General features: G+C 40.9%; 1 protein-coding gene and 1 long non-coding RNA gene across 5 annotated transcripts in view; one reads left to right on the forward strand and one right to left on the reverse strand.

Annotated features, from left to right (window-relative positions):
* RNF121 (ring finger protein 121) overlaps nt 1-19396 on the reverse strand; it is an 82287-nt gene that overhangs the window by 13519 nt on the left and 49372 nt on the right. For all 4 annotated transcript variants that reach the window (XM_004312370.4, XM_019939540.3, XM_073808532.1 and 1 more), the window contains 3 exons: nt 8325-8479; nt 5136-5243; nt 2228-2348 (listed from right to left, as the gene is read on the reverse strand). In XM_004312370.4, the coding sequence (XP_004312418.1) occupies nt 2228-2348; nt 5136-5243; nt 8325-8479 (384 nt within the window). The remainder of the gene's footprint in view (nt 1-2227; nt 2349-5135; nt 5244-8324; nt 8480-19396) is intronic.
* Nucleotides 10908-14701, forward strand: LOC141279357 (uncharacterized). Its single transcript, XR_012333442.1, has 3 exons — nt 10908-10935; nt 12424-12620; nt 14663-14701. It is a non-coding gene; the product is annotated as an uncharacterized lncRNA (long non-coding RNA).

Consider the following 19396-nt stretch of genomic DNA (forward strand, 5'->3'; position numbering starts at 1 on the left):
GGGATTCTGTAGATTGGTTATTAGGGACCCCCACCTGAGGGAATAAAGGCTATGCTTAAACTGGCAGCTGATAATAACCTTGAGATAAAGTTGGTAACAACCTGGGAAAATCAGAGAATTGGTCCTGTAAAAACAGAATGAGAAGAAAAAGAAATCACTAGAGGGATTCTCTGAAAAGCTGGCTGTGCCACAGAAGCAGTCTCAGTGAACAGCTGTTGTTGAAAGTGAAGTTAGTAATTAGACAATCTCTGCTGTTGAAAGCAAAGCTACTAATTAGACAATCTAGGGTCTGGAAATCTCTTCGGGGAGTGAACTGGTTAAAGGAAGAGCTGAAGTCTACACAAATAGATGAGACAGTGAAATGTTGCTAAAACATAAGACAGCTGTTCAGAAAAGAATCTAACAGGCTGTCTATAAAGTGACCCAATACACTGTTTTCAATTTGATCCATTACAGGAAAAATAAAAATAGTCCCAGGATACTGAGAAACAAAGTCCTAGACCTAAAACTGTACTTGATTAATGTTACCCAAGAATAATAGCTGAGTCTCCTGCTTAACGTGAATTGCCCTAAGCCTACCAGCCCGTGGCATGAATGAGATCACAGTAGCAGTGACATACAAATTTGCACAGCCAATAGGCCCCCACCTGCAAAACTGCCTCAGACTCAGCAAGAGTTCCTGAGGTGCCTCATATGAAGTCAGTGCCAAGCTTTCATGTACTTCTCAACTGGTTTCCACTGATATCTGCTGCCTAAAAGCTAGGACTGGTATCTGGATGCTCCAAGAGAACCTGCTTCCCTGACATTCTCCTAGGGTTTCTCTCCAACCTGCCAAACCTCTTGCTACCTCAGAAGTAGCAAGAACTGAATGCCTTTCAGTCCCCACTCATCAGACAGAACCACACTTATTTCAGCACAGAACTGGAGAAATGTCTATTAAACTTGGAAATATTCCTTCTTATGGCTGGGTCTAATCGGATGATACTCAGATGGGAAGCACTTCTGTGTTGTTCACACAATTACAAAAAAGAATGTATTACTTTTACAAACAGCAAAACAACAGACATTTTGAAAAAAAAGATATAAGGATATTGAGTTGGGTTTCTTACACTGGCTGTTACTTTACCTATATTTTAAGCTTGAAGAATCTCTGCATGGTCTCCACTTGGTCCTCTTGCAGCATTTCCTATCTCAGTGAAGGATCCAAGGAGTTGCTTGAGTTAGAAATGTCAGCTTTGATACCTACCTTTCTTTCCTTCGTGTTTTTTCCTTCAGTCTCCAGAACCAATCTATATCCAAGTCCTGTCAACCTTACCTCCAGAATATCTCTCCAATAGTCCGTTTCTCTCACTTTTCACCATCTCTACCCTAATCCAAGCTACCTTCATCTTGCCCAGACTACTGCAATTGTCTCTTAAAGACTAAGTGGGTCACTCTGGTCTGTGGACCCCTCTCCAATCTGTTCTCTACCCAAGCAGCCAGAATGATCTTTTCAAAGTGCAAATCTGATGATGTCATTTTCTATCTTAGCCCCCTAGTATTTTTAGTATAAAAATCACAATCTTTCATTTGGCCTCTACGGCTTTTTCTAGCCTAGCCTTTGATTATTCCTCCATACACTTCCACTATAATTCAGCCCTACAACCACATGAGCCTAGTTCCTTAAAATGCTCACCCTTTCTCCCACTACAGGCCTCTTACACATGCTATTTCCTCTACCTGGTATACATTTCACTTTTCACTTCATCTGGTTAACTCTACTCATTGTTCAGGTCAGCTCAATAGTTACATCTTCAGGGAAGCCATCTTTGAGCCCCAAGACTAGGTCAAATGACATGACTATATTTGTTCATAGTATCATGAACCTCCCCTTCATAATATTTATTAAAGTTATAATTTTAATAATATATCATAAAGTATCATATATAATTTGTGTTTTTATTACTTTAATACCCATCTCTGTCACTAGACAGAGGCATTAAATAAGTATCTGTTGAGTGACTGTTAACTTCCTGTGGGGTAAAGTGATTCTTATAATAGCTTAGAGTTAAAAATTCCAGGGTACATCTGAGATCGGTTTTCCAAATTTTAAGGAAGGAACCTCCATACATACCACTCACATCCTGAAGGATTTTGTATGGCTTATCTCTTCCATCAAACAAGTGATGCTATCCTGAACTCTTTGGAGGTGGCAGGAGGCAGTATTAAAGAGTCCAAGTGAACTCACCCCTATGGTAGATGCCATGTAGTCTGCACACATTTCTGCAAAGTCCCGCTCAAGAACACCATAGTAGAGGCCATAGAAGAGGAGAGAAATGCCAAAGTCCATGGCATCTTCTGGTTTGATCCTGTAAGGGAAGCAGCATGGCCTGTAAGGCCTGCCCTGAGATGCAACTGCTTTGGATTACTACTCTGGGACACAAATGGCAGCGTCTAAAGCTGGAAGCTTTAATAGCTGGAGCAAGTGTTGGCAAACTAAAACCAAATCCAGCCTGTTGCCTGTCTGTATATGACCTGTGGGCACCACCTGAACAGCCTAGGACTGGGAGCTGTGAAGACCAAGCCAGGGTATCCCTTTCTGCTCACTTCCCCACTGTTTCCAGTGCCTGCCTCCTCTGACTGATGACCATGCTTGCAGCTCCCTAGTTGGCACCTATATGTTGGGGACTCCACTACTGGCAACTGCTACACACTAAGCAGTGGAATTTTCAGTCCGGAAGTTAGCAACTCACTATTGAATTGCCTCACCTCCAGCCAGTTGCCCAAGTTGAAATAGCTGAGCCCTCCAAAAGGAGGGAAGGGCACAGCAGGATCTGGGTGTCACTGGAGCAGAGAGTGAAAATGATCCCAGGGGTCACCCACCTCCATCAGGCCCCTCCTTCTAAGAATGTTTCATATGATAGCAAGTGGGCACAAAGTATGTCCACCATCTGAGACAGGCCACCCAGGCAAACAGGGTGGAGCAAGGGAGGAGTTTTCTCTCGTTATATAAGTACCTATATACCATCCTAGAGTTTGCCTTTTGTCCCACAAAGCCTAAAATATTTATTATTTGGCCCTTTATAAAGAAGTTTGCCAACCACATCTTTAGAAAACAAAGATAAAGTTAGTAAATATACACATACCAGTTACCATAAAATTTTAACTTGCATCTATACATATTCTGTATCATGTCATCAAAGTTAAATTTTGGTCCAAGTCTCCTTACTAAGGACAATAGGCCTATAATATTAGGAAGTTTGTTTTAGTAATTCCAGGGACCAACAGTTTGCAAACTTGAGTCTTTAAATGTTTATTATAGAAAACTACCTTTGTTAAAACATTTGTACCAAGAACTGTACGTGTTCACTTAAAGTTGTAAATTACATTTAGCTTAGAAAGTTGAATTTGCCCACCAATCTTACAACATTTAATGTACTAACTAGACGTCATGATCTTACACCAATTAACCTGATTAGTAGCATAAAAATGGTCAAGATTCTCAATTATGTTTTCCTCCTTATACAGTTTATCAAAGTAAAAAAGAAACTGTAATTCTAGAATAAATACCTTTAAAACATAATAGAGAATCTTGGTTTTTACTTTTTTTAACCATCCAGGTTAGGAAGATATCTGGAAGTACCTTGGTTTTCTTTGATGAGATGTGTTGACTCTACACTGATAAATTCCTGTAAATATTTGTGGAACCTGTTTATTCTTTCAGCCTGTACTACCCCTGGAAGAAAGAATTCCATGGGTGTCCTCTCATTATATAAAGTAGGACTTATTCCTTTCAGTTTCAGAGATTCCTGCCTACAGTATACCTGGTTTTGGGAAGAGGCCAGTGGTCATGAATTGAAATTTGAATCCTAAATCTCTAGCTTCAATGCATTGTCCCAATCCACAGCCTACAGCTGTAGAAACCACATTCCTACCCTTTTCTGCCCTGCTTACTCACTGTACCCTCCAGTCCCAGAGTCCAGGATTACTTGGCTTCTGCCTTAACTGGGGGTAGAGGAAACCTGTATGCTGATACAGACCTTTTGGAAAGCTTATGACAATATGAAGCAACAGCCAGAATTCCACTCCTGGTCATGTACCCTTAGGAAGCAACTCTGCAATGTTATCTGTGACAGCGCTGCACTGAAAAAACAACCTACGTGACCAACAATGGAGCAGGACTTAAAAGTCCACAGGTTAACTCTGTTTCCTGAGAAATCTCTTAAAGGTGGAATGTCAGCTGTGTCACAAAGTACCAATGCTTATATATTAAACCTGACCTGCGATTAGAACACTGCATCTGGACCGGGAGAGTTTTAAACCTGATGTGTTCCTTGGAGAAGTAGGTCTTCTGGGCCTGGCTGGCTGCCACACTCATCTGTGTGGTCTCACTCTCTCATATCTCAGCCCTGGGACTATTGTGAGGACTCCTGCAGACGCTGCCCTGCTATTTCCTGTCTTGTATCTTTCTAGGTGGATCTGTTGCCAGGTGTGGCTAGCTGTGTCCCATGAGTTCAACTGTCTAGTCCAGGGTCGGCAAACTTTTTCTGTAAAGGTCCAGATTGTAAGTATTTTAGGTTTTGTGGCCCATATAGTCGCTGCCATGATTATCCAACTCTGCTGTTTTACTGCAAAAACAGCCATAGACAATGTGTAAACAAATCAATATGAGTGTTCCAGTAAAATATTTTTATTTTATAAAAACAGAAGGTAGGCCAACTTGGCCCACAGGATGTAGTTTGCCAACTCCTACTCTCCTTGAACATAAGACCACTCAGGTAGAGTGGATGTTACAGTAAACAATACACACATGGAAAAGGAAAATGGTTCTGTTGGGGTGATGGAGTTATGAGTAACTGGCTATAATCATTATTATGCTTACTTTTGTTATTATACTTTCCCACTAAAATATAAATTCTTGGAAAGTACAACCAATGATTTGAGACTCTAACTCTGTATTATTCAGACATTCCTTTCTCTTTGCCAGCACAAATCATGGAAGGCCCACCCATCCTCCCATCCTCTAAAGCCAAGTCTCCTATCCTAGGTGCCATGTTCCCCTTGTTCATACTCAGGACCTGTCCCAGGAACAAAGGTACATCTCACCAGTCCCTCCTCCCCAGACACTAGCAAAAACAAAAGCAAAGGGTACTCACTTGAATAACAAGTTAAGACCAAAGAGGGTAAACATGACAGCCATGTAGCCAATGATGCCAGTGGCATAGCTGATTTTATAGATCAGCAGGAACCACTTATAAACCAACCTGGAGAAAGGAGAAAAAATTAGTAAAGCTGACACAGAAAGACTGGCCTAAGAGCCTCTGGACCACCAGAATCCCTTACTCTCACATCAATGGGGACATCAGGCTCTTTGCTTAGGACTTTTATTGAGCAAGGCTGGTCACTCCCTCAATTGCAGAAACACCTCCACATACCAGGGAGCTAGTGCTTTGTATTTTCCTGGTCTCAGACCAAGGGAAGAAAAGAGAAGTTTAACCTCAAACAAAGAAAGTACACAGCTGACCTCAGATAAGTATGTCATCTCAAATTCAGGTTAGTTGGATGAGGAAGTGAAAATTAGTAACTACAGCTGTGCTCAGAAGGAAACAGGCATTCTTATCAGGAAAGAGGATTCAAGGGAAGATGAATAAAAGGTAGAATTAGCTACAGGCTTTTGTAACTGGGCATGGTTAATGTAAATACTGCTTCACTCCTACCCACAGGCTAATAACAAAATGAAATATATCTAATGAGTTTGCTTCTGAATTTATTTTTTTTCCTGAAGGAGAGGGGATAAGGAAGGAGGCACTCAACGAATACCCTTGAATTGGATGTGTGTGCGTGATGGGGGCGGGGTGCAGTAGAATGGGACTGTGCGATTCTCCTGAAGGAGGAGCCATGCTCCCTAGGATCCAATGAAAAGCAGTGTGGAATCTGGTTGATTGACTGCAACTAGGATCAGAGAGGAAGGATGGTTCCCAGAATGTACCAGAGCCTTTTAAATGTTATGGAGGTAGGTCCCTGATATCAGGAGCCACTGTTCTACCTGTGAGGAGAGCTAAGGAGTAATTTAGCAATCTGCCTGGCTCCTGAGAGCTGAGTAGGTTACTGCCAACCCTGCTGGGCCTCAGGGAGAATGCTCAAGGTCCCTGCCTGGGCCTCCCTGCTGTGGCTAAACAAGGGGCGATGGCTTCTCAGGCTGGCGGAGGGACCCGAACACCTTGCAGTGTCTGCCCTCAAAGACCACAGAGAGCTCCATTATCCAGGGTTTGTACTGATCAGATGGGACTGAGACACAGTGGAAAGGATGTGGCATTTTAGGTGGAACCTGGATTAAGTGAGGTTTAGTAGCTGGGTAACCCCAGATAAGTCATATCAACCTGAGACAAGTTTACTTATTTCTAAAACAGGAACCCCCTGCCACCTTTCTCACTGGATTGTACATAGTGTATATAATTTCCTGGTGTAAATAATACATACCCAATAAATGCTGCATGAATAAATGTGGGTGTTTATGAAAGTACTTTGAAATTGTAAAGCACTATCGAATGCTAGTTGTTACTGTTATCAAAAACCTCCCATGTTATAGACACATTTTCAGTCATTTTAGCTAGATGTTGAAAATGTTACTCGATGACTCTTAACATGCTTTATTATACTTTTTCTTCATATTACCCTATATGAGGTAGCAATTATTATCAGAGGTAGCAATTATTATCACATTTTTAGGGATAAAGAATTCAAGGCTGAGAAACGTGCAGTCATAGGGGTCATATAATTAACAACTGGCAGGGCTAGGGTTTCCAATCCATATCCATCTGGCTCCAGAGTCTGTAATATTCTATACTGGCTTTTAATGTAAACTACCACAGCCAGAGAGGGGCTTCTAGATCACTGACCTCACCTTGCAGATAAATTTTACTTTGTAGAATGAAACTCAGAAAGCCAAAGAAAGGCTTGTAGTAAAGTGGAACATAAGAGGCATGGGAAAAAGAGCAAGTTGCAACTTGGAAAACTTTGGATCAGATAGTCACAACTCTTGAGGCTAGCTGGTTCTTCTCTTAGGCTCTCCTGAACCTGTACACACGTGTCTCACAGTACTTACCAACTGCACTAAAACAGCTGCTTTCTTGTCCATTTCCTCCATTAAACCAAGTACTCCTTGAGGACAGGGACCATGTCTTTTCCAGCTCTGTATCCCCAGTGCTCAGCACAGGGCCTGACACATAGCAGGTGCTTGTTGAATGAATGAATGAATAAATGAGAAAATCTCTTTTTTTTTCTGTCAAGTATAGATATTAAATGACCTCACAAGCTGGTTGGGAGGATCAAATGAGAAATGCATTTGGAAATACAAAGAATTATACAGGGGACTTCCCTGGTGGCGCAGTGGTTAAGCATCTGCCTGCTAATGCAGGGGACATGCGTTTCAGCCCTGGTCCGGGAAGATCCCACATGCCGCTGAGCAACTAAGCCCGCCCACCACAACTACTGAGTGTGCGCTCTAGAGCCCATGCACCACAACTACTGAAGCCTGCATGCCTAGAGCCCATGCTCCGCAACAAGAGAAGCCACCGCAATGAGAAGCCCGTGCACCGCAACAAAGAGTAGCCCCCACTCGCCGCAACTAGAGAAAGCCCGCGCGTGGCAGCTAAGACACAATGTAGCCAAAAATAAATAAATTAATAAATAAATTAATTAATTAAAAAAGAAAAAAGATGTATACAGGCAGGGGCTGCTTTGTGACCAAAGAAGGAAGTATTGTTTGCTGGAAAATTGTAAATTTGCTGAGATTCATTCATTCAATAAAAATTCAGACAATAGGCTACTATGTGCCAGACCCCGTGGTAGGGCCTGGATATACAGTGACAAACAAAATGGATGTGGTTCCTGATCTCATAGTTAGTTTAGTGGGGGAGACAGACACTCAAAATAATATTTAGTTATAAACTACAATAAGTTTTATGAAGGAAAACTACAGGGCACTAGGAGAGAATGTGACAGAAAATCTAATTTAGAGATCAGAGAAGAGGTTACAGAAGAAAATGACAGTTATAATGAAACCACAATGACCAGGATTTGCTTACTTATTTTGTTAGCTTTTACTATAAACAGACCTTGATGTAAACTGTAAGGTAAGCTATAGGGAAAGACTTGGAGGTTTTTATTCTGTGAATGGGGCAGGAGGTCTCCCAATCAGCTCGTTTTGGTGGGGCTTTGTGCCAAGTAATCTTGGCAGACAAAAACTGCAATTTTTTCAGTCTAACCCACTTGTCTCCCGTGCATCCCAACCCGTTAGTTCAGGAAGCCTAGCTCCTTCCCACTACCCACTCCTAAATTCTCACCTTGGGGTTGTCTGTACTAGTGGTTTTCGGGTGGCTCGGAAGGTGACAAAGGCTGTGACGGCAGAGAACAAGATCCAGATCACTAGGAACCTCCACCAGTGCAGCTTCACTGTGAAATAGAGGGGAACAACCCACATCTGAAAGAGGGTCACCATCTGAAACACAAACACAAGCACTTCAGCTCTAGCCAGCTCCCTCTGCAGCTCTATCTGCAAATCCAGAGCGCATCTTGGGTGTTCCATTTTAGCCTGATCCTCTCCTACATTTCCAATTTTGGATAAAGGCACATCCTAGTGACCCAAGTTAGAAATCTGGGACCGTGCTTGACACCAACCTTTTACCCCCCCACCCGACTGTTTATTGTACATATTCTTTCCTTTACATGTGAGCCCTTGCTACCCCTTACCTGGCTGACTATGACCTCTTTGTTAAGTCTCCTTGCATTCAGTGTCTCCCCTTCCAATCTATCCTTCCCAGGAGCACACAGTCTTGAAGTATGTCATCCCCCTGCTTAGAACCCTCTAAGGGTCCCCAGTCTACAGGATAAGATTCAACTTCCTTAGACTCAACATCCTTAGACAGGCAGTCAAATTCCCCACAATGGAGCCCCAAACTACTATTTCAAGGACCACCTCCTACCATTCCCCATGCCTGTAGTCAGGTTGTTCCCCTCAGGGCAAAATATCCTTCCCATCTGTCTTTTGGCCTGAGGGTATCACATCCAAGACAAACAAAGGCTTCAGTCTCCCTTCTAGGCAGAATAAATCATGACTTCCTATTGCTCCAAACGCATTTTCTTTTCTATCATCATTACAGTGCTTACCTAGAGTATGAGACTGGATTCAAATTCGTTCTCTAGCTTACTGTAACCTCCTTGAGAGCAGTGACAAGGCCACACTCATCTGATTCCTCTGTGCTAGGAAACTGTCTGGCCCATGACAGATCCTCAGTGAATTTAGATAAATGAGGGGAAAGCAAGACTAGAACCCTAAGAGGGAAGCACGTTTGTTTCAAAGAGCATCTATTTTACTTTCCCTCCTTCATATCTTTACCTCAGACTTGTTAGCTACAGAGTTCCAAATGTATAAAACAATTCTAAGTCAGAAGTTTGGACCAATCACGAGTCTTCTGCTCTCCAATGTCTCCTAACTCCCTCCCGCAACCACCCAATTTTTACTAGATGTCACTCTTCTCAGGTGAATAGCAGGTGTAAAAACAGATAATTAGCACTTAATAGAGGCTTTCTTCTTGGTAGCATTAAATGAAATGAAAGAATTTTTTTTTAAAAAAAGGGGGGGGTGGCTATAGAGAGGAAAATATTAGCTAGTTTCCTAAAGTTCCACAGAAGAGAAAACTTTTTTTTTTTTTTTTTTGGTACGTGGGCCTCTCACTGTTGTGGCCTCTCCCGTCGCGGAGCACAGGCTCCGGACGCGCAGGCTCAGCGGCCATGGCTCATGGGGCCCAGCCGCTCCAGGGCATGTGGGATCTTCCCGGACCGGGGCACGAACCCATGTCCCCTGCATTGGCAGGCAGACTCTCAACCACTGCGCCACCAGGGAAGCCCCCAGAAGAGAAAACTTTTGAGAAACTATTTACTCTTGGGGATTTCTAGACTAGTCTGCCCAGTCCAAATATAATGTGAGTCTCATATGTAAGTTTAAGTTTTCTAGGGGGGAAAGCAGGGAGGAGGCGGGGAGTCGTGGTGGGATGAATTGGGAGATTGACATATATACACGAATATGTATAAAATAGATAACTAGTAAGAACCTGCTGTATAAAAATAAATAAATAAAGTTAAAAAAGAAATAAATTGATGGAGAGGGTGTGGAGAAAAGGGAACCCTACTACACTGTTGGTGGGAATATAAATTGGTAAAGCCACTATAAAAAAATAAATAAGTTTTCTAGTAGCTATGTTAAAAAAAAAAGTAAAAAGAAACAGATGATCTTAATTTTAATAATATATTTTATTTAACCCAATAAATCTAAACTATTACTGTTTCAAGATGTAGTCAATATAAAACTATCTATGAAATATTTTACTTTTTTTTTGTACTATGGCTTTAAAATCCGATGTTTATTTTATATTTACAGTATATCTCAAAAGAGACCAGTCACATTTCCAGTGTTCAGCTGTCACATGGGACTGGTGGTTACAACACTGGATAGTGCAGCTTAAAGCATCTTTTTAGTGTTAAGCTGTCTGTAGCTACTACTCTCTCATAGACTGCTCTGTGGCAAGAAAAAGCGTTAGTTTTTTAGTGTTATTTTACATATTAAAAAAAAAGAGAGAGACAGTGGAAGAAAATGGTGAGCAGCCAATTTGCTTTAGAGCTTCCAGTGCTGTGTGCCCACTGGTCAGCGAACAATGTAGTCTCAGTACCAATTCCACTGTACAGCAACCTGCAGTTGACTCTGAATGAAGTGTTCTAAAATATTCTGGCCTTACAAAAAAAAGTGTGAAAAGCACCAGGATGTACTAACGGCTACCCAAATAATGTTCCAGGTGACATTCTAGGAGATACTTGGAGACCAGGAAAAGACATCACAGATTATTTAAACTAGGGGATAAGGCAACCAGAATCGTGACACTAAAAGGGGGGTAGATGAAGGTGGGTATGGAAAGAAGGGCTACAGGCAGGGTCTTTAGCCTTCACATTGTTTGCTTTAACAGGCTCATGGGGGTGTTTACAAAACAGTAGGCCCAGAAACTAGAGAAGAATTAAATCACATGGCCTGGTCACATGTGTCCGCTCTGAGAAAGAACAGGAATTCCTATCTCCTTTGAGGTTTTCCAAAAAGTTGGCTGTTACATAAAAACCACCAGCCTGCCCTAATAGCCTCTTTCCCACTCCCCATCAATCACCAATAGCATGTTCTCGGGGGGGAATCCAGTCAAGATAATTTTCCCTATGTGAGCTGCAGCTCTGCATATTTTGGGTGTGGTGAGAGGCAGAGGACCTGGATTCTATTCTGGGTTGAACAAAGACATAATTAGGAGTAAGTCTGGGCATCGGTGTAAAATGAATGGAAAATCTTGCCTCATTTTGTAACGTTCAGGCTTGAAACTTTAAGGGTGTAAAGCTACTCAACTTACACATCATGAAAGATAAGAGAGGAGGCGGGTGGGTAGGAAAGGGAAGAAAGGAAGGAGATTTAGGGACAGGATTAGGCTCTTTGAAACCAGATGGCCCAGTAGAAGCCCAGCAAACCTGGATTCTAGTTCTGTTCTGCCTCCAACTCAGTAGGTAACCCTAAGGAGGGCCTTCCTCCTTAAAGGAAGGGTTTGACTTGATTTTCAAACTCCTTCAAGCTCTAGCACGCTAAGGTTCTGTTAAGCAGCCCTGTATCTCAGACTTCCTGGGAGAGTGAAGGCAGCCTTCACTCATTCATCCAAGTACTTACTTTGCACTTCATGAGAAGAGGAATGCAGAAATAAATAAACATGACCTCTAGTTCGTCCCTGTCTTCAAGGAGCTAACAGTCTAGCAGCAGGAGAATAACATAGATCAAACCCATATTTTAATGATTCTATGAATCCTTACACCCTTTCTAAAGAAGAAGTACAAACAGACATCATTAAAGAGCAAATAAACAAAGCAGAATGCAATAATATAGTGAAAAGAACAGTAATTTTAGAATTAAAGAGTTCTAGATATGAATCCCAATACGGCTATTTACTGTGTTACCTTAGGCAAGTCACTTAACTCTGACAGCCTGTTTTCTGAACTGGAAATGAGGTAAACAGTACCTACTCTCATCAGGCTATATAGGTCATGGGAGTTAATGCATGGAAAACTTTTAGAACAGTACCCAACAAGGCAAGCATTCAATATAAGTAATATAATAAATATAATTTAAGGATTCAATATAATAGCTCTTATATTTCAATAGCAGCAATGTATATAAAACAACAAGCATAGTTGCATAGTAAGCATTAAGTAAATGAGAGCTCTTATTATGGCTTCACATGATCAAAAATGAATAAAGCCACATATATAAGGGAGCAAAGATTGCAATGAGATAACCAAAATAATCAACATATTAAAGGTGGTGGGGTTATAGCAATTTCTTTATAATGTTTAATTTGTCCTTTCCAGGAAAAATAAATGATCCAAAAACCCAAACCAAGGATTTGAAGCCATTTTCAGGTATCGAGACGCTCTGTGCCAGGGAGGCTTGAAAGTCAGATTCTCTTCAAGGCCTGGAAAGCAGCTGCTGGGGTGAGAGCTCAGTGCCTGACAAGCAGCAGGCAGAGGGGCTGTGTGAACACAATAGTCTACTATGGGGGAAAATGGTAAGTTACAATTTTGCCTGGTTAATTTACTTGTGTCTACTGTAGTATTTATTGGCATTCTACTTAATAAATAAATTGAAACTTCCTCATTAAGGAAGGCATTTTTAATGGCTAGCTTGGCAATAAATGGCTGAAAGTTACTCAAGATTCTCAGAGCAACAGCAGGAACTCTGGTGCCACCTGGTGGCGACACATTTGGTTCGACAGTTTGCTCAACCAAGTGCCTGTACTTGATGCTGTGAAAGGCACAAAATAATGGGAAGCCGTGGCCCTAACTTCTCTTCCAGAATTTGGGGTGATGAGATATAAATGCATGAATTGGGCAGCCATGCAAAGCATCAAGCACTGCTATGGGAGTTCAGAGGAGAGATGTAGCAGTGTGGTCAGGAGCTGTCAAGGGGAGACTGACTGGAAATGGCAGAGCTCTGGTTCTGAAGGAGGCTTCATTATGGCGTGTGCGCGTGCATGTGCATGTGTGCGTGCGTGTGTGTGTGTGTGTGTGTGTGTGTGTAAGCCACTCATCCTTCTCTCCCTGAATCTGAAAATATGAAGCTGAAGTGAAGACTAGCCTGAAACTCACTCACTGATTCATTCAGCAAACATTTGCTGAGGAACAATCCCAGCTTCTCTGATCTGGAAGATAAGAATAACAACATCCCACTTCTCTCTCCACAAGGCTACACAGTTGAGATGATGATGTTAGATGCTAACAGTAAGAGCTAGCCCAATTTAAATGGACTGTCTTTGTTTTAGATTTCTTTCATCTCAGAAACCGTAATTCACGAAAAGTCAAAAAAGAGCTCTCAGATCACATCCTTCTCTGGGCACCAGCTCCCCTGTTAGTGTGCTGATGTTTGGCACTTCCGACTTCTGGCATTCTCATCACTTCTATATCTTCCTATGTTATGGGGGCAGGGCCACCCACCGTGCTTGGCTGAAGAGGAATACTGAGGGTGAAACGAAAATGACAAGCCCAGGTAGCTGAACAAAGTCAGAGACTCACAGCTTGAATCAGCGTGAAAAAAATGCTGATAAATGGACAGAAATCAATTGGAAGAAGGTGTCTAGGATATGCTCTACAGCTCTGGTCAATATTTTCATGAATGATTTGGATGAAAATACAAAGGATCTGCTTACCACACTGTGAATAGTACAAAGCTTGGGAAGGAGAGAGGAGCAAGGCAGTGAACATGGGAAACAGAAACAAGATCCAAAATGAATAAAGCTCATTCCTAGAGTTCTTCTAGCTCTAACATGCTGTGACCTGAGAAGCTGAAATGAAGAACCAAAACCTTACAATGAAACCTCACCAACTACCCAAGTATAGGTTGGGGAAGGAGTGGCTTAACAGCAGCTCATGTGAAACAGATCTAGGGGTTTCACCTGACTACAACTTGCCAGGGAATATACGCCAACAGGGCCATTACCAAAAAAGCCAAGGCAACACTACGCTGTTTAACTAAGAATAAACCCAGAATGAAGGAGGCAGCAGCTCTACCATTCTCTGCTCTGTCAAAGCAAACTTGGGCCCTGAGATCAGGTATTAGGACCACAATGTAGAAAGAACAGTGATGAATAAGCATGACCACAACGGAGCAGCCAGGATTACAAAGGGTTTGGAAACCAAATCACATAAGGAAGAGCTGAAGGCACTGGCATATTAGGCCTGGACAAAACTACAGGAAGGCATGGCTATTATCTGAAGATCATCCAGAGGCCCAGCAAGCAGATATAATAGCACAGTTTCTGTGACCTGGTAAGACCCCACATATTGCTGGAATATTCTACACGGCAGAAACTTGGTTGGCAATTACCTCCTACCACACCCCTGGCAAATGGTCAACCTTACCACATGAAGCAGGCATTCCAATGATAACAAATGCACTAGATAGTTCTTTCCTGGTGCTGACCTGAAAAAAAATCTGCCTTTGCCTCCTCCTTCTGCCTCTGGGTCAAACTCTTGTCCTTCAGAGAAGCACAGAGTAAATTTACTCCCTATTTCTTATGCTTACTCTCCTAATTTTATGTCTCTTTTTTCCCAGGTCTTCTCCTCTCCAGGCAGAAGAGTCACTCAAGCAGTCATTTAATAAACATTTACTGGACACCAGGCTAAGGACTGGGGAATTCAAAGATAAAATACAAAACCGCCTCAAGAAGAAGTCTACTGAGGAGAAACAAATAACTATAATCCAAAATGATAAGTGCTATAATGGAGTAGGCCCTGGTAGACAAGGAAGTAGAGTAGAGGTGCTTCACTCAACGTGGAGGAATCAAGCAAGGCTTCCTGAAGAAAGGAACCTACCATCTCCGTCCTGATGGTCCAATAGGTGCAGGTGGAGAAAGGTATCATGATGCAGGGACATGGTATACCTGAGAGAGTACAACTAGTACCCGAGGGAGGTGTGAGAAATGAGCCTAAAGAGGCAGGCAAGGCTCAGAGGAGGCTGATCACACTTAGGAGTTTTTATTATATTCTGAGGAGAAAAGTTTTCCTTTCTCTTAAGAAGTGGATTACAGCCCTTTACCATCTTAGCATTCTCTAGCCACATTCTAGTAACCCTCTTAACGTCTTGGTCTGAGAAAAATCTATAGAACTTTAAAGATTTCCAGGTAGGAGATTTTGCCACTCATCCATTCCAGGAGGAAACAGCAGTTTAGGGGATAGGAGTCTGAAAAGATACTATATTTGGTAACAAACAGACATGATGAAAGCTTCTCCTTGGAGATCTTTAAAAATAGGATACTTTTCCAGGCATAAACTTACTCCTTCCCCTAACATCCCTGAGGGAGCTAAGGAGCAAGTAAGATTAGATTCTCTGAATAGATGATGAAAACTGAGCTACATAGAGAAGCCAAACAGCAAGTGTGGCCTGGGCTAGGCTGCCAATCCAGATCTTCTGTCTCCCAAGTTCTGCCTCCCAGCATCAGTCACTAAGCTGGGGGGGAAACCCTGAGGAAGCAAGACAATGTAGAGCCAAGGGAGGTAGTTGTGAAACTACCTGAAATCCAAGAAAAGGACTTGGGCAAAAATTATTAAAGGAAAAATCAGGGGAGTTGAAAACAGAAATGACCATGGCAGAACTGACAACAATTTCCTGAAGCTTTTGGAAACCTCAAAAAATGGTTGAGTACTCTATGGAAAAGAGCACTTAACCAAGAACCAGATTTTACATCTGGCTCTCCAGACGTAAATTTAAAGGTCACGTGCTCCTGATAAATCACTTCAGGATTCTGCACTTTGGTTTACTAATCTGAAAAATGGAGACAAATCCCTATCCTATCTTATAAAGCTATTTGTTGTGAGGTTCCAAAGAGAGAACAGATGAGAAAAGTATTTTTTTTAAATCAACAAATTCAAAACTCTAAGCAGTTTAAGGTATTATTACTATTGTTGCTGAAAAGAACAGTACCTGAAATTTAAATACAGAAAACCGTAAGATCACTTGTTCCCAACAGCAGTTAATTTAGACTAAGTTTCTCTTCTTTTAAAGTGAAGTTTCTTTTCTTTGAACTCCTAAATTACAGAGAGAAGTTTGATACTTTTCACAGTGAAACCAGTAGGTTGGCATACTTGCTCATAATCAATCTCATGGCTGGCAACATCCATGCTGCTCTAGGTCCTAGAGTCTAGGACAGTGTTTCTCACTGGGAGTGAATTTTCTCCCCAGGGGACATCTGGCAATGTCTGGGGACATTTTTGGTTGTCACAATTGGGGGAGGGGTGTTACCAGCCATCTATCTGGTGGGTAGAGGCCAGGGCTGCTGCTACTGCTAAACATCCTACAATGTACAGGATAGCCCCTCGAAAAAATAATCATTTGGCCAATATGTTAATAGTCTCCCTACTGAGAAACCTGGTCTAGGAGAATAGAGCTAGTGTTTTTCTACTTAGCGGTCATGGGTGCCCAATGGAAGGCTGGGCCACCAACCAGCACTAGTGAAGAACAGAAAATTTCATTCAGTTTGAGAGAAACAGAGCCTTATCAATTAATTCCATCATTTCTTGGCATGCCATAAGAAGCATTTTTTGGAAAGCTCTGACAGCTAATCTCAAACAGCTCATATTTCTCTCCTTTAAAAACAACATTCTTGTGGGAGTTGTTTTGTTTTGGTTCTTTTTTATTCCCATTCCTCACTCCACAGACATTCTAATGTGTTTAATATGTATATTTTTGATTAATTAATTGGCACTGTGTTGTGTATCTTTCAGTTTGTTACTTTTTCCACTCCGTACTATGCTTTTAAGGTCCACAAGTTGTTATGGGTACACAGTGTCATGATATGCATCCACCACATTTTGCCCATTAACTCAGAGACAGGTATCTAGATTGCCCACAACTCTTCAATTAACTGCCAGACTTAACATTTAAATGAACACCCTCTCATATATCCTGTTAGGATATGTCACAAGACATGTATATATTCCATCTGATTGAACAGTGCCATGCTGCTCTCCACAATGCCTGCAACAGGCTTCACAGCCACGAAGAATGCATGGGAGTTCCTACAGCCTCTGATCCATGCCAATACTTGTAAATATCTGGCTTTCCAGTTTCTAGCCAATCGAATAAATTGATAATTCATTGCTGTTTTAATGTTCATTTCTCTAACTACTAATGACTTTGAGCATCTCTTCTTGATGGACTTTTGGATTTCCTCTCCTGTAAACTGCCCGTTCATATTCTTTGCCTATTTTTCTACTGGAGCTGCTGTCTTTCCTTTGTTGATTTGTAGGAGTTACTTCATATAGTCTAGATACTAATCTACTGTCAGTTTTAATCATTATTAATCTCTCATTCTGTTATCAGCTAACTTTGCCTATAGTATCCTTTATCCAACAAAAATCCTTAATCTTAATATAATCAAATTTATCAAATCTTTCTTATTAGCCTATACATTTTTCATTAACTTCATAATTTTGCCTTTCATAATTAGATCTTTAATCTATCTTTAGTTCCTTTTTGTATGCAGTGTTATATAGGAATTTAGTTTTAATTTTTCTCTATATGGCGAGCCAGTTTTCTCAACACAATCTACTTAACAATGATTATTTTCTTCACTGATTGATGATTACATCTTTAGTGTATATTAAGTTCCCATTATACAAGGATTTATCTCTGAGATCTTCACTCTCTTCCATTGGTCTATTTGTCTATTCCTTATAGTATGTCTTAATATCTGCTAAGGTCCCTGTCTTGGGAACTGCTTTCTTTCTTGCCTTTATTTTTGAACTTCTAGTAGAGAAAAAAAATTAATCAGAATCTCTGGTTAATGAATATTCTCATCGTTAGTCTATGCATAGACCACTTTTGTTTTAATTTTTAAAAATTATTTTTGGGAGTTCCCTGGTGGTCCAGTGGTTAGGACTCAGCGCTTTCACTGCTGTGGCCTGGGTTCAATTCCCTGGTTGGGGAACTAAGATCCCACAAGCTGTGCAACATGGCCAAAAAAAATTTAATTGTGGTTAAAAAAAAACCCACATAAAATTTACCATCTTAACCATTTTCAAAAGTGTAGAGTTAAGTAGCGGTAAGTACATTCACACTGCTGCGCAACAGATCTCCAGAACTTTTTCATCTTGCCAAACCTGAAACTCTGTACCTATTAAACAACAACTTCCCAATCCCACCCACCCCCAGCCCATGGCAACCACCATTCTACGTTCTCTCTGTATGAATCTGACTACTCTAGGTACCTCATATAAGTGGAAGTATTTGTCTTTTTATGACCAGCTTATTTCACTTAGCATAATGTCCCAAAGGTTCATTTATGTGAAGCAGTGACAGGATTTATTTCCTTTTCAAGTTAATTATTATTTAATTATATAGCAAATACTGAACCCACCATCCAACATAAGAACTGAAACACCTAAACGTACTTATATTTAGCTTCGTCCTCTTCTTCTCTATCCTATCCTCCAGTTCTCCATCCAACATCAGCCTTATCCTGAATCTTGATTTTATCATTCCCTTGCTTTTTAAAATATGATCTTATCACTCACATATATATTTCTAAAACATTGTTTAGTTTTCATTGTTTTTAGCTTTCTATAAAAGGTATAAAGTTATAAGTACTCTTCTGGGACTTTTTTCACTCAATATTATATTGCTAAGATTCATCCTTACCATGATTTGTAACTATAGTTAATTATTTTTGTGTTATTCTATATATTTATATATGCATTATTTTATAAGTTATATCCATTGTGAAAATATATCACAACTAACCTATCCACTCACCTATATATGGGTATTGGGGTCATTTTCAAGTTTTTGCTATTACAAATAGTGCTGATAGGAAAATTCTGGTACATCCTCCCTCCTGGGATGCATGTGCAAACTTTTCTCTTGGCATATATCTAGGAATTAAACTCCTGGGTCATAGGGAATGTGAATATCCAACTTTATAAACTCCTTTTCAAAGTGATTTCTCGATGAAACAATATTAACTGACTACTAACAATATTAACAATATTAACTGACTACTGACTAGCACGGGGCTAAAAAGGATCAAAGAATATTTGCTAATTGAACAAACAAACAAACAGACATCAGGGAAGAGTGAAGGAGAGCATAGGAGTCAGAGGGACTGGACGTGAATCCTGACTCTGCTAATCATTGGTTGAGTGGGGCTCAGTAATCTCTTTGAGCTTTAGTTTCTTGATCCATACAATGACAAAGATTAAATTACCCACCACAGAGCAAAATACTTGGCACATTATGAAGTACTCAATAAACGGTAGCTGGTATTATTAATTATGTTTATGCAATAGTGAA

The sequence above is a fragment of the Tursiops truncatus genome, chromosome 8 (genome assembly GCF_011762595.2).
Source record: "Tursiops truncatus isolate mTurTru1 chromosome 8, mTurTru1.mat.Y, whole genome shotgun sequence".
NCBI classification, from domain to species: Eukaryota; Metazoa; Chordata; class Mammalia; order Artiodactyla; family Delphinidae; genus Tursiops; species Tursiops truncatus.